The 16751-nt window shown below is 38.4% G+C and overlaps 1 protein-coding gene across 2 annotated transcripts in view; it reads left to right on the top strand.

Moving 5' to 3' along the window:
• The first annotated feature begins 6834 nt into the window (after positions 1-6834).
• The window catches only part of LOC146001696 (zinc finger TRAF-type-containing protein 1 homolog), a 61166-nt gene continuing 51249 nt past the window's right edge, over positions 6835-16751 (top strand). For both annotated transcript variants that reach the window (XR_014443594.1, XM_083139351.1), the window contains exon 1: positions 6835-7086. Coding sequence is in view for 1 of the 2 variants with exons in the window: in XM_083139351.1 (XP_082995477.1) it covers positions 6877-7086 (210 nt within the window). In the remaining variant the exon portion in view is untranslated. The remainder of the gene's footprint in view (positions 7087-16751) is intronic.

Consider the following 16751-nt stretch of genomic DNA (forward strand, 5'->3'; position numbering starts at 1 on the left):
AGTCCTGAGTTTGATACCCGGTGGAGACATAGTGGTTCGGATCCCACTGTAGGTCAAGTCCCGATTAGCCTTACTGTGCATAAAGTGGACTTAAAACACCAAGTCAATCAATCAATCATTTATTCATTATAAAAATTAGGAATGGTCAGATCCAGAGATAATGGGAGGCAAAAGGTAATGATAATTCTTGTGCATTATGTTTTAAATGCTTAATTTGTGTAAGAGTTCTGTTTGGAAGAGTTAAACATTAAAACTTTGGCCTGCATCTCTGGATTTGGAACTTCAACCATAGATCTGGATCACTGACACTGAAGTTTGGATCTGGATTTGAAATACTATGTCTGGATCCTGGATCTGGCACTTCAGATAATGGTCTATAGATCCAGATCGGTTTGGCCATCCCTAATAAAAATAGCCAACTTTGATAATTCCTCACACTTTTTCCTAAAGCACTATACTTTGTTTCTCTTGTACAGTACAAATGTAGATGTGAAATATGGAGGCAGAAATAAGAAAACGGGTGTGATTTTTGTTTTATGTTAATACTTTTAAGGAATACTGTAAATGCAAAGTACAAATTAATGGGGTTGTGGGAGGTTCTATGTCTGAAATCTCTCCATGCCTACAAAGGTAAATTTTCATTCCCTGCCAAGGATAATTTTCTCAGTTGGTAATATTTTTAATTTAATTTCATGCAGGGTGTAAGGGGTGTTCCTTCCACGTAGTGCACCCAATAGTCAACCTCACTTCCACTTCACCCTGGACTGCAGACTAACGAGGCTCTGGCGACTGGCCTCACAGCCAGTATAATTCTGTGTCGTCCTGTGGTTTGTCCTTATTTGTGCTGTGTACCCTTTTTAGCCTCAGAGTTTAACCAAGGTAAGGAAATTTTAGTTTTCAGACATGCTTTTATTTTTGTTATGATAAGGGGCTGGACACCGTATTGTGTGATGGGTGCAAAATAGCCTCAGTGCTGATGCACCCAAAGAAAGTTTAATTCAAATTCATTTCATGCAATAATTCATAAGACTGGAAAAAATTCTCTAGAAGCAAAGGTTCGTGATAAACTATTCTCATATTACAGTGGATTTTTTTTTAATTCAAACTCCAAGGGGCTACAAAAAAATTGAATTATCCAAAATTCGAATTAACAGAATATAATAAAGAAAACACCAATGAAATAACACACTATTAAACATAAAACTGCATTAATATGCAAACAGTACACCTTACCTTAAAACTGCTATGTTTTATCCATATCTCCATCCAGGAGCAGTACACTTATTGGAATATTCGCATCCCGTGATTGTTTGAACCACTTTAAAGCACACATGTCAATATCGGGGAAGTCACCGCCTCTAACACGCACTTCAACTTTCTTATCTAATGTTGAGCTACTGTATGCACCATGTTTTGATATTGTGACTCCTCTAAAACACACAGACAAATGACCCCTTCTGTCTGGCTATCCACTCCCCTCTCAACTTCTTTGAGAGGGTGAAGGTCAAATTCCTACAAACAAAAGCTCTGGGGATTCCCGCTGCCCTCTCTTATATGCCCTTGGCACATCTGTTAACCATATAAAAACAACCTTTTCAAGAAGAAAAGTGGGACAAGTCCTCTGTTGGAATTTCTTATGTAGCAACCACTTTGGTCTTTCTTGGAAAGATTTATGTTAAATTATTGGAAACCTGACTTCGAATTATCCAAATTTAACCTTCAAAATTTGAATTAAGTAGTCAATTTTAACATTGTTTTAGATAGGGATTTCAAGAAGAATGTGCTTTTGTTTGAATTATTCAAGTTCGAATTGAAGAGAGTGCACTGTATTTCTTTGCAAAAGGATACAAAGTTGCTGATTTTTTTTGGAAGTTCATGTTTAAAATTCCAACCAATATTGATTTACTTTGGACATTTCATTATAAAATAAACAATTACCATTTGTTGAATGAAGCTAGAAATATACAAGGTGCATTCAATAAATAACTAGAAAAGTAGTATAAAATATGACCGTGATTGTTATGTGTTTGTTATTTTGTGAAGGCATCTGTAAGCTATTCATAGCTGGAACTGGCATGCCTGCCTCATGCACAGGACACTGGGAAACAGTTACACAAGGTGGCGGCACCCTTACAGGAGTGCTCCCAGCTGGATCAGTGAAGTGTCATGAGATTTTTGTTGAGTGAAGTCGTGAAACTGATAATTCATCGCCGCATGACAGTTCAGTACAGTGACAACTGTATGAGTCAATCACAAGTGTACGAATGGGCTGAGAAGTTCAAACAGGTATAACCAGTGCTGAAGATTCTCCGCGTCCAGGTCGCTCTGTCACTGTAGTCACGGAAAGCAACGTTGCTCAAGTGGAGGACTTGATACGGGAGAACCGGCATATTACTGTCGGTGAAATTGCTTCCCAGATGGAAATAAGTGTAGGATCAGCCTGCCATATCAGTCATGGCGTACTGAGGTTCAGGAAAGTGTGTGCAAGGTGGGTTCTGAAATGTTTGACACCGGAAATGAAGGAAAGACGTGTGCTGATGGTGAGGCATTTCTTCATCATATTGTCACTGGAGATGAAAGTTGGGACAACAAGGGAATGGCGACATCCTTCGTTTCCCAGACCAAGAAGGTGCATGCTCAAAGGAGTGCCAGAAAGGTCATGTTAACTTTGTTTTGGGACCACAAGGAGCCAATTCTTGAACATTACATACCCACAGGTCATAATGTAAACAGTACCACCTACTCCAACCTTTTGCGCGAAAAACTGAAACTAGCCATTCTGCAGAAACGTGGTCTGGTGTCCACTGGTGTGCTTTTGGTCCATGACAATGTGAGACCACGCACTGCTAATGTCACATTGTTTACCATCATGGACTTAAAGTCTGAGTGCTTACCCCACCCTCCATATTCACCCGATCTCGCACCTTCTGATTTATACACCTTTGGCCCACTGAAAGATGGACTAAGTGGATCGAGGTTCCAGAATGAGGAAGTCCAGTCAGGAGTGCATGACTGGTTATGCAAGCGTCCAAAATATTTTTTTTCCCTGTGGAATCAGTGCCCTTATCAAGTGCTGGCATAGGTGCATTGCATTCTACTATGTTGAATCATAGTACTGTAGTTCTTTTGGTGCTTATAGATATATGTTACAACATGTTTCCGGTTATATATTGAATGAGCTTTGTATTATTATTTGTAAAGCTGAAAGTTTTAATTTAGTACAATACTAGTTGAAGATCTCCACGCTTAGAGGTGATGAAGGAAAGCGTGGGAGGGAGACCTGCAGTCGGTAGGTATGCCTAGGCCCTTCATGGGCTGTTGCGCGACGGATTATTATTATTTATTATAATTTCTTTTAATTTTCTTTAATACTTTTCTTTATTGTATCTGCCATCAAGTAACTAATGTTAGAAACTTTCATGATAGGCACACTCCAATGCCCCTGCATACATCTGTACATTTGTAAATTGTAAGAAGTATGAAAATTATTGCAAAATATTGTGGCTCATGTAAAGATTCAAGAGAAAATACATTCCTCTCATTATGCAACATCCACACACACTGTAGCAGTTTCACAGAAAATAGAATGGGAGGAGTGGCATTTTTACACTGGCTTAGAGTGATGACACCTTAAATCTGGCCCTGTTAACGATCGTTCTATGCATTTATTTCCCTTCAAAAAGAATTAGAATTTCCTTGCAAATACATTTCTTGTGTACAGTTGACTACAGCAGTGGCCGACATTCTTGCCTGGAGCAAAACCTTTGGTTCACACAAAACTTTAACTAACACTAATAAACCACCAACTTTGGTTTGGTTGATGACTAAGTTAGCTGCAGTGGTGAAGATAAGATAACAAAGGAGAGAGAGAAGTGTTCCAAGAAAGTGGCAAGAAAAGTGTGTGACCATAGTGGCGTACGCAAGGGGGGGGTTACGGGGTTTAAACCCCCCCCTTGAGCTTGTGAAATATTATGAAAAATGCTGTGGAAAAAAATTTAAATGGCCAATTTACCACAGTCAAAGATCTGGGACAATACTATTACTATCACTACATCTACTACTACTACTAATAACAATAATAATAATAATAATTTGAATTATTATTTCCATGTAGCATGGAGAAAAGCACAGCATTCCAAGCACACGCGTCTTTCAGAGTGATGCCTTGAAAATAAGCACAAGTTCTTGAAAGTGAAATATGAGGGTAACTATGATTTAAAAGAGAAATAAAATGTTTTGTATTTCAGTTGCAACAATGTTCAATACTCTGGCGTACGCAGTTTTTTTTGGGGGGAGGGGCTTTAAAAGAGGTTTCGTATTTACATATTTTGATTTTTAAAAGTTCTTAACGGATTTTTATTTGAAAATTCTGATTTTCTCAAAATTTTGGTAGGAGCTGTAGCATCATCGGTAGAGGCATGCATATTTCATTTTTGACAAAAAGAAAACGAAATTTGAAATAACACATTGCAATGTTAATTTTTAAGGTTTCTGAAAGGTGTGAGGTGCATTTTTCCTACCCTGTCTTGTCTCGAAATGATGCGAAATGAACTGCAAAATGCGAAATAGACTCTTAAACACGAAATTTACCGTTTATAGACCGACGCGACACTTTCTGAAGTCTGAAGTATCCTGTGTGTTATGCAATTCACGGAAAATTTATTAATTTTGCTGTAAATATTTGAAAAGCAAAAATGGACTTCTCTATACAGGAATAAACTTAATATTCTGGTAATGATTTAATATGCTATCAGAAGGGATATGTTTATTTTGTGTAACAGTGCAGTTTTTAAATCAATTGCGATTATATTCACATTTTTAAAACCAAAATGTAATTTTATATAACAGCGAAATTTCATTTTATTTACAGCTTTTGAACCCGAAATTGACTCTGTTTTTATACTGAAATTTTGCTTTTTTATTTACCAAAAGTATGTGCCTCTAACCATCGGCCATGCCTCTACGCACGCCAGTGTTCAACGAACATGTATTTTTTTTTGTGTGAACAATGAGAATTAACTAAAGAAAGTTCTTGGTTCGTTGTTAGAGGCTAATGTATAGACAAAGGGTAGGCGGACAAGAATACAGTCACCAGTCTGCCTTCCCATTGTATTATTTACCGCAGCACGTTTGAATGTCTCTCTTTAAAATGTCTCACCTTGTTGACTAGACAATTATTCAAAGACAATAAGCTTAACTATTGGAAAATGTTTTGTTGGTAAGAACAGTGAGACAATCCAGATGTGAATTATCGGGGACATTTATGCGGGGAAGAAGCCGGAAAAATTCAAACCAATTTCGGGAATCGAATCCGGATCTCCCGCGTGATTGTCAGATGCTCTACCGACCAGACCACCGCAGCTTCTTGGATGAGTTCCATACTTTAATTATTTCAATTTATTTTAATATATTTTCTTCACCTTGAAATGTCTCACTTCGTTGACCAGACAAAAAACAAAAAAAATGCTCCCACGATTTGATAAAAATTGAATGATTAGAAAGTAATTTCTTTCTATTGTTTTCATAAATGGTATATTTATGTATATCTCTACTACATAATAGTAGTAGTGGTATTAGTAGTATTATTAGTAGTAATTCAGCTAATTAATTAATTATAAGTATTATTAATTAATTGTGATTATTATTATTTAATTAAAGTATAATAAATCAAAGGTAATATGAATTTGGAGAAAGTTTTAGAAATAACCCCCCCCTTGACGAAATCCTGCGTACGCTACTGTGACCATTAAATGTTCCATTCCAGCATTCGTCAGGAATTACTTAGAAAAAACAGAAGGAATTGTTTTTAGGATGTCTGGCCATGGTCTATAATCTGTCAGATGTGACAGCATAAGGACCTAATATTTATTTTCAATACACGATTTTTCAGATTACATTGCTTGGTCCAAGATCTGACGGTAGCACTTAATTGTCTAGCATCTTTTTCTCAAGTCCACTTTCATGTTCAGATAGGCTTATCAGGACTGGATCTACAATTTAAAGTGTGATCTAAAGCACTGTGTAGTATACTTCCAATGGGGATTGGAATATACAATAATTATACTTTTATTGTTATTATTTTGTTACTTATGCATGGAGACTTTCTTGTTATTTTTCATTTCGTTCTTAACATCTTGGTATAAAATGGATTGATTCCGTATTCAAGTTCAAGATATATCAAATAAATAAACTTATCGTTTTCTGCCTCTAGGCAGTGACGGCGATTGGGTTCCGAAATTGGGGGAAGGGGTCAGGGACAGTTTACTTTCCCTTGCATAAGGTTTATCATAGTGCGGGGTCAAAAGTGGGAGCGCATACCTCCTAATCGCCGCCACTGCTTCTATATAAATCGTGGCGATGACGATGAATCAATGCAAGAACACAAACTCATTAAAACGTCCCAGGACCGTTGACTTTATAGTGCTCTGTACCAATCGTTCAGCCAGGAAAGATTACTATAATATGTATGAGAGCATAAACGACAACAATAAAACTGAAGCACCCGCCCTAACAGAGAAGATAAAAGAAAAAAATAATGATTTATTACAGTGGTTAGCTACGACTGCCACAGGGTAGGTCGTGTGTATTATGTTAGAAAACGGGTTTATTACGTGCTTCTTTTATTAAATTTATTGCGCACGGAAATAAAAAAAAAACAAAAAAAAATGCGCATGGGTCAGCTCCTCAAAGTAGAATGTTATCGATATGGAAGACGAATACACACTGCGACGAATTTTATTAAAATTTGACGCAGCCTTGGAGCACAGATCTTGGAGATTGTGTTCGATCACGTGATTTTCTACCAGCTGACGACATACACACCCATGCTGCATTTGGTTTTGAGGCGTCTGTTCAGTCAGAATCAAAACAAACAAGATGGCTGACACAGAGGTCGCTTCGTCCAGTGCGGAAACACCAGAGCACCAAGAAAATTCTGGAAAAGAAGAAGAATTTCAGGAACCCGAAAAGAAGAAGCAAAAATTAGACAAGCCATCGGATGGAAAAACAGAAAAACTCGAACATAGATTAGGTGGAATTTTGTGTTGTGCCGTATGTCTCGACTTGCCTCGAACTGCCATATATCAGGTAGGATCAGCTGATTGATATTTGTTAGAGGTTTTGTGTGGCAGACCGCACAGTTAACCAAACTCGGGGTGTTGTGTTTCAAAATAAAAGAAATATGTGCAGAAGCACCATAATTTTTGAACTGCATTTAGGCAAAATATTAGAGAAGTTTGCAGTACTCTGTGTTTGAACTGTGTGTTGTGTTGCCATTTCCCGAAATCTCACCTAGGCCCTGCGGAAGTAGAAAGGAAGAAGGAACGAATTTAACTAAATTAATTTTTTGTGTGTATCATTACGTAGTTCATTGTATTCAAATTATGATGTGTCGGTTATTGAGTTGAGACTATTTGAATACGACATGCCAAACATTTCTCCTGAATATTTTTTTGAAATTTTTATTATCTGTAACAAAGAATTTTTAGGAGTTACAATAATATTTATTTTGAGTCTGCTCTTTCGTTGATTGTGCGATAATATTAATTATTGTATTAAAAACACAGTGAATTCCTTTACAACGAATGGAATTTTATATGTTCGATTAATATTAAGTACAAAGTACTTTTGACCATAAAAATCAAGTACTGATCTATTTTTTACGTCACTAAGCTTTACGAATGGCAGATATCCTAGGTTTGGTTTTGCCAAATTCCTAACCTACCTGCGTATTCTTTAAATAATTTTTCGGTAGCAGTTCGATCTCCACCGAACTCCTCTCACTCGTTTATTTTGTCATTTTTAAAATTTGTACTTAACCTATTCTGGATTGCGAAAGATACTTTAAGGTGGCATTTTGCTTTTTTCACGAAAATAATTTCAATTTTTCACATTAACAGTAATTATTGTTCTTCCTTTTTGGCTTCCGTAGCACACAATATGGCGGGCACAGCTTGAGTCGCGTCGTGGATCATGTGGGTATGCAGTGTTTCCAACCTTCATAACCGAAAAATGCCTGAATAGCCCCACAAACCATTCACGGATAGCCCCACGAACCATTTCCGGCAAGGTTAGGTTAGGCAAGCATAGTTAAAATTTTGTTCGTAAAACAATGTGATACAGCTTTAAAAAAAACAAAAATTCATCTTCACTTCTTGCAAAACAACGACGTGGTTGTAAACACTGACAGGGGGTTATGTCATAAAATGTACGGAACATCCGGTTGACGTAGAGGAAGCAAATACAAGCAACGGGCATTGTGCATTGAAGAGATATTTTTCTTCAAAAATACATGATTCTCGGTCGAATAGATTCCATGATGGAAGAAAATACCTCCACAAACTTCCAGAATGCTACAGAAACTCATTTCCGTAAGTAGTTTCTTCAGTAAAAATGAAGAAATTCGTTCGGCGGAGATCAAACTGTTACCAATTTTTCTACTTTCTTTCTATTGGCAATAGCTATATTGTTTTTTGTTTCCCATAAGTTTTGATCGAGTATGATTAACAGATTTTTGCAAGTAAAAAAAAAAAGCAGCTTTCCACATTAATTTCGCCCAATGCATCAACTGAATCTTCAATTTCAGTTCACTTATGTATTCATGCAAATGGTCTGTGGGCTGTCGTTGGATTACACAGTGTTAGTTTGTTGTAGGCAACCTTAATGTAGTCTATTAAGTGCAAAACTCTACCTACAATTTGTAAAGAAAAATGTAGACCAAAATTTTTTAACAGAATCAATATTTTCTAACTGGAGCTCAGTGTAGCAGCCTTTGTTCTGGAAAGAAATATGTATGTTTATTGAGAGAATAATCTGTGAAATGACCAGTTTGAATTATTCATCTATCCATGATGATATGGGGTGTGTAGTATTGTACCTTCGTTCCTCCGAGGGTACTCTCCCATATATATTTTTTAAAAATTTACTTTACATTACTCTTCTATCTCTAGGTTAAAAGTCAGAGAGAGAATGTGTATGGATGGCGAAGATGAAAGGACAAACTCTATGGTTTTATTTTCTTGATTTGAGTCTTCTTGTTTCATCATCTTCCCTCTTTATCAATGTGTTTAGAGGTAGAGAACTGGCATAAAGTAACCAAAATAGAGTACATAGAAAAACCTGTGCCCACTGTGTGCATTAGCTTTTTTGCTTTCACTCAGTGTGATTTCATTTGAGGAGATAATTTTTTTGTGGTGATATGCAAATTTGTATATGTTATCTTATGATAACATTTCAATTTAATTTTGAAACAGTACATATATATATTTATATTCTAAGAAAACTGAAACTCATACACAAAAGTAGCTATCGAACTAGTAGTAACACTGAAAGCTTGACCAAATTTCAATTGCCAAGTACAAACTCAATGTGCATCTAACTTACATATAAGTTTTTTACGAACACTTCTTTAATGCTGTAAAATATGAGCTCTATGGCATGAAAACTTAAGTGGAAAACATCTTGTTCTTGTTTATGGCTCAGTGAGTTGTTCATTTACAGAATGGTGTCCTTTTTTAATCCATAAGGGGGTGTAAAGGGCGATCCTTCCACGTAGGTCACCCAATTGCCAATACACCCTGGACAGGCACGTATCTAGAAATATGTTTGGTGGGGGGGGGTCCGAACCAAGTGTCTCAGGAATAGTAAAAATAATAATGTTTAATTTAAAATCAAATTAATATTATATTATTATTACACTATTAGGTAAAAGATATAGTATAAGAATATAACAGTGCATATTACGTAGCTTACGTGTAGTTAAGATCGAAATAACTTACAAAAAAACAAGTGCCTGGCAATGAAATTAATGTCAAATCGATGAATAAGTAAATATTTATCAAATAACAAAAAATGATATTACATTTAGTTGGAAATAAGTAAGTAAGTGATTAATATTTTATGCATATTATTTTCAGTATTTACATAAATCAGCTTTGTAATGCCATTCAAAGCCATATGATTCCAATATAATCCTTGTCTTCTAAAAATTTCAGAGGAAATTAAGAACCATAGATTATGCAACAAATGTTAATATTTTCATTACTTAATTTTAGTACTTGGTCAGTCTTTCAGGGGATCCGGCGGACCCCTGGACCCCTCCTAAATATGTCCCTTCTGTTCTTCAAAGCCGTATGATCCAAATATAATCCTTGCCTTCCAATAAGTTCAGAGGAAATTAAGCAACAAATGCTAAAAGAGTATATTTTCATTTAATTTTCGTACTTAATGAGTCTTTCGGGTGGGGAGGAAGGGGGGGGGGGGGTCCGAACCCCCAAAATAAGTCCTTCCTGTTCTCCAAAGCCATAAGATCCCAATATAATCCTTGTCTTCTAATAAGTTCAGAGGAAATTATACAACAAAGGCTAATCGAATATGTTTTCATTACTTAATTTTAGTACTTGATAAGTCTTGGGGGGGGGGGGGGGGCTGGTCTGGAGTCCCCCCAAAATACGTCCTTGACCCTAGACTGCATTTTGCAGACTAACGAGGCTCTGGCATCCGTGTTTTGTCCTTACTTGTGCCGAGTGCCCCTTTACATCCTAAGCTTTTAACCTGTCAGAATGTTTTAATATTTTAGTTAACGACATTACAGTTAATTTAGGTAAGGTAAGGGGCTGGACCCCGTATAACGTAACTGGTGCAAAATAGCCTTAGTGCTGACAACCAAAATTTTAAACTCTAATATAAATTCAAATTAATCCATAAGGCAGGGAAATCTTTCATAACTGGACCATTAATGGATAGGAATGATTTTTAAATTGTGTTTGTTAAGAAATGGTGTACGATATGCTTTCAATCCCATTTTCCTTGAGGAGGATATAATCATCCCAGGCAGGAATTTAAACTATTTTCTTTTGTTGGTGGCGAAACTATTTGTGGGGGAAATCCCTGTCATCCTCCCCCATTAATTCGCACATTGCCTGTGCCTCACTCAGAATTCAAATGCATAACTCCTGTTTCTTCAGAATGGTTCTGCTCCAAGCTACTTGTTGCTATTTTGACTAAAAATTTTGTATTCACATTATATTTGACTATTTATGAAAGCTCTTTGTGTTAATGCTTTTGATGAGTTGCCATTTGATTGTAAACCTTCCGTTCGTCCATTTGCGTTATGTATGATAATGACACTAATGCCTCCAATAGTTCAATAATTAGCATGTATAAACATGTTAATTTAGCATGCTAATTTTATATTTGTGAGTGAAGATGGCAAGAGGTCGTTCTCATAGTGAAGGACTACATTAGAAACAATTACTGGGGAAGTTGGAGTGTAATTGTAACAGTGGCGTGCCTAGGATTTTCGAAAGGGAATGGTTACATATACTTTTAGTGGTAGTCAGCCCTCATTTTGCCAGTTTTCCCTGCCTTTTATGTTCTTTTTTTTTAAGGAATACTGGGCCAAAGAGGGGTGCATTATGACCCCCACCAACCCCTCTCCCCCTTGGACATGCCACTGAATTGTAGATACAATTTGGATAACTATATGTGGGTCAAATGAACATTTATTTATCTAGTTTTGCTTGTTTTGGTCGACCAGGGGGATTGTGCAACCCACCACTTCTGGCACCTCCAATGATCATCCTTGTCTAATCAAGCAGTCCTGGAGCAGGGGTTTATCCACAATTTTCTATTGGGGGGAATGCATTTTGAGCCCAACTAATCATAAATTAGGGGGTGCTGAGGTTGTGTGGATAAATCACTGTCCTGGAGTACACCCAACCTCCTCTTGAATGAAACATGCTTGGAGTGCAGTTAGACCAACCATGGTTCTGCCCTAGATCGAAAATCTGCAAAGATGTATTTTCCAATCACTTCACTGGGAAGTGTATATTCTGTCATGCAAAATCTTTGGAGCAATCGAGCAATCGAATGAAAGCAAGTAGTGACAGGAGACGTCTCAACCAAGGAAACAGAATTGCTTGGAGGGGGAAAGCAACGGTAGATCCCAGCTGTTTGTATCAGGGTGTACTGCTTCTCTCTGCCCACCTTGTTCCTATCCTTCTATGCGACCTTGCACCAGAGATGTAGTGTGGTCGTGGTGGATTACTAATCTTGTTGCCCCTAGAAACCTATTGTAGTTGTGAGCTGTAAGTTATTTGTCAATCTTGAAAAGCCTCCCAAGGGGTGACCTCTTAATATTAAACTGTTATTTGCTCTTCTTACCCTCATTAACGATGTATGTTTTGATTTGTATAACTCTCTCTGGGAAAATTGGTTAATTTTACACCCAACGGTGGGGTAGGGGTGCACCTTCGCCTATAGCCGATCATAATATCACAGTGTAATTGGGGATCGATCACATCCCTGATGTCGCATTACAATCAAGAGGTCCTTGGTTCGATTCCCTGTGGACAGTGGCGTTCTCAGGGGGTCCATAACTCCCCCCCCCCCTCCTTGGTCCAACATTCCTTAAAAACAAACGTCAAAGGTAGGATAACATGGCAAAATGAGGGCTGACTGCTTAAAAAGGTACCCCCCTCCTCCTCCTCTCCATTTCGAAAACCCTGGGTGCGCCACTGCCTGTGGATGCATTGCCCGATGGTTCGAATCCCATTTCAAAACTTTTAAGTCCACGATTAGCCTGAGCGGACTTTGAACAATCACTGTGGCAGAGTTTCATCAGATTTCACAATCCTTCAATGGAATTCTCTGCACCGTATTGTAAACTATTTAAGAAACCCATTAAAACAATTTTTATATACGGGATCCCCGAAGTATATTGAATTTGTTTTGTACAGTATCGAGATATTTTTTTCAAATGACAACAGTGTGTTTCATTGCGGTTGAGTAATTTTCCATAACAATTTTCGTCTATTGACCTGCTCATTATTGTGCATTTTACGCACGCAATCTCTCTCTGCTCCCTTAATTTCTAATCGCAGGGGTCTCATAGTTATTGTGCTTCGAGTTTCCCTTTGGACGTCCATTGTACACCCAACGGCGAAAGAAACAGTAGACGAATTGTCCACCACCATTTTCATTCGGTCTGTATTACACAAACCGATGGCAATGAATTGAAACAATGACGTTAATATGCAGAAAGCGAACCAACATAGTTTCATTCCTTAAATCAACAGCGGATGTATAATAAAAAAGTAATGAAAATAGTGATGGACAATTTGCCTAGCATTATCTTTGCCGTTGACTGTACTGTATCTTTTCGTAAACACACGTGCGATTTTAAATCAATAAATTGTATCATACCGAGCGTGGCATTGTCAGTTTAGTTTATTTCTGCAAACCAGGAAAAGAAGGAAATCCACGTTGAAAAGCTAACAGCAACACGAAACTTTTTCGATTTTACTACGTGCAATTGAAGTTGTTTGAACTCCGAGCCTATCTCATTGAAGATCTCTACTGCGAGAATTGAACTTGCAAATAGCCAGGTTGAGAATCGGGGAAGAGGAAAACATGTCGACGTATCCCGAGGGGCAATTTGCAGCAGATGGACAATAACAAAGTAGTAGCCTTCAAGTCTGCTGTTCGAAAGTTCACTGAACTCCGCGACGAGTTGTGCGAATCAACTGCGCACTTGAGGTAGGTTACATCACAGTACTTTGGTCTTCCCCTTCCAAGCCATGCATGTTTGTACTCGCACAATCTCACTGGCTGTAGCGTGAGGTTTCTCGTGTTTTCGGGATTTTACGTTTGGAATGTTGTTGTTGTTGACGTTTTTAGTGCACCTACGCACGCGCGCGTGTGTGAAAGATTGATTCATTTTATTTAGTTCGCTTTTCGACTACTTTTTGTATAATCGCGAGTGTGTGTTGAAAATTATAAGAACCTCGCTAGCGTAATCAATAGTGTTGGGCGAAGACGTTATGTCGCGATATTGAAAAAAAATATCGTGTATCGTCTGTGACGATTTATTGCGATATCAAATTTCCAATATCGTCCATCCCTAGGTCAATTAGTGGTTAGTTAAGGGGTCCCGGGCATGGAGAGAATTGGGCCTTTGTGAAAAGAGAAAAAAACTATTGGGATATTGAGGACATTTTGGAGGGTATTGTTGGTTGGATAAGTTACTGGTCCCAATGTTGATTCCAGATGCAGAGACACGTATTGCTTTGGAACACATGTTACCCTGCCCCCGAGTCAGGGCAACAGTGTTTTTTTTTTCTTATTGTAATATTTATTAATATGTTAATTAATTGGGTAATCAAGTGTATAAACATATATATGTGTGATTAGTGTAAATCAATTTATTATGCATTTTTTTAGGTTCGTATTATTCGATGTATAAATACCATGTAGCTCTCTGTTCTTGCTTCGTGTTTCGAACGTTCGAGGAAAAGGCGGGCAGTTTAGCTGTTAAAGATTAAAAATTTTGAAAGAAGGGCGGTTGGCAACAGACGCCAACCAAACATATATAAACTCCCAGATCTCGAGGGGGATGTCGGCTGTTGGAACTGAGACTTGGAAGGGAGAGGCTGTTTTTGCTTCGGTTAGCTAGGACCGGAGGACAGGTCTCCCGAAACGGATGCTGTAAGAGATTGGATTGCCGGGCAAGCTAGTGCCTTGGTGTCCAGTTTACAGGTAATAAGGTAGTTTGTACTGGATGTTATTTTGAAGTAATTACGGTGCGCCGGGCAGCCTAGTGCCTTGTCACCGTGGAGGTTGAGAAATGTACACGTCGGGCGGCCTAGCGCCTGTTAAGACGTTTCTTGGAGTAACGCGAGTCTACCTTGTGACAAGCGTACTTCAGATGTAATTCATAAAATGTAAAGCATCCAGGTACAAACAATAGAGATTCCAACATCAAAAATTAGAGTTTTGGCCCGATAATTAATTAGAGAAATGAACGTTCGGAAACGACTTGTATATACTTCAAATTTTACGTTAATTAAACTTATAGAAAATACCAAAAATTTCCGTTTTTAATTTCACACATGCTGGACAAGGTAATTTATTCCCCTGATCATAAAGGTTTCGCAAAAGTTATCCGTTGACTCTTGTAGTTAATTATATAATTATGTTGACTTGTAGCAACCCACGTGCATTGTCGTACAAAGAAAGATACCCCTAGACAAATCTGAGCCGAGTATGAAGTGCACCGAACCTCGAGTGCGGAGGTAAAGTGGGGGGGCCAGACGAGTAACATATTTATTTGGGGGCTCTGTCCGCGATTGAACTTATTTTCTTTGAAGGCGTGTCGCAGGATATTGAACGAGATTTTTGATTTGAAAGTTAAGGAGAGAAACAGACGAGGATCGAACCGATGATCTTGCGAAACAGAAAAGGGGAAGTTACAAGAATGTCGCTTGGTAACTCGAGCAGGTCCAGCCCGACCGTGTCAGAGCTTTCTGTTGTTGAGGAACAAAGGTGCGTTCCAAGAGTGACAATGGAGGAAATTCGTTTGCCGCTTCCGACATTTGAGGGAAATGTAGGGAAGGAAGATGCTTTTTCGTATCTGGATAGGATTCAAGATTACGCGAGAACGCTGAAAATTTCTGAAGATGATCTTCTGAAGCAGTTTATTCCTCTTTCGTTGAGAAATGAAGCGAAGGAGTGGTTTTTGTTCACGGAACCGTTCGGTGATTTTTCACAATTCAGGCATAAATTCTTGCAGGCTTTTCACGGATTGGATTATCAGAGAGAAGCAGAGTTATTTTTGTCGCAAAGGTTTCAACTTGCTAACGAGGGATTGGCGGAATACGTTCGCAAAGTTGACAGGCATTTTAGTAGGATAAGGAATTCGGCTTCTGCACAGGAGAGAATTGACTTTGTGAAATCGCACTGCAATCCGGTATTTAGGGATTATTTGTACAACAAGACATTCACTTCTATGAGAGAAATGAGCGAGTACGCCCTGGAATTACAATCCGAGTTTTTGGAAAGGCAGAGATTCAAGTCTTTCGTTTCGGAAGACGAAATTTACAGCTGGTCGCTAAGGAAGTCAGTTAACCAGGAATGCGAAGAGGAGAGGGGGAGAAAGAAATCTGATATTTTCTTGGACCCTGTGAGCATTGGTTTTGACCGCCCGAAAGTCGAGCGCTTGAGGGTTGAACATGTGGTTTCACGCCCTCCACCCTCGCGGCTTGCGGTGAGGGATGAAAACAAACAGAACCGCTTTTCGAAGGAAAATTGCCAGAGAAATAAATTATGTTACACTTGTGGACAGAAAGGTTGCAGAGCTTCAAATCACCGTAGGGAAAACAAGATTAATGAACGTGGGAAGGAAATAACAAAAAACTCGTAGAGTCGCCACGAATTTGTCAAGTTCGTGGCGTGGAAACTGCAAATTTTACACAGAAGGAAAATTTTTCACCTCACAATGTAAATGTAAAAGACGTAAGGGAACCTATCGTTTTATGCAACGTGGCTAACGTGGAAGTACACGCATGTATTGATACTGCGTCGTCCAATAACTTTGTGTCTTTGGAGGTTTTCGAGAAAATGAAGGCAAATGGAGTAAAATTGAAGGATTGCAGAACTAAAGTAATACTTGCGGAAGGAAATGTAGAATCTTTGGGGAGCGCTTACGTGAATATTAAGTTTCACGGACACAAGGCTCGGGATCAGATATTTGTGTTATCTAGTGCTAATCATGAAATGTTAATGGGAAGGACATTAATGGCTAAGCTGGGACTTGTACCCATGATTCATCGTAACGGGTGGGCAATTGAGCCTGATCTTTCGAAAATCGTGCCTTTTGATTCGCCGTCGACACGTGACAGCGTTGATGCTGTTGGTTCTAGGGGACTGGGTTCGACCACGGATGGAGTCGAAGGGGTCCGAGAGAACGTTTCTGC

This window comes from Lepisma saccharinum, chromosome 17, assembly GCF_977018435.1.
Source record: "Lepisma saccharinum chromosome 17, izLepSacc3.1, whole genome shotgun sequence".
In the NCBI taxonomy this organism is placed as follows: Eukaryota; Metazoa; Arthropoda; class Insecta; order Zygentoma; family Lepismatidae; genus Lepisma; species Lepisma saccharinum.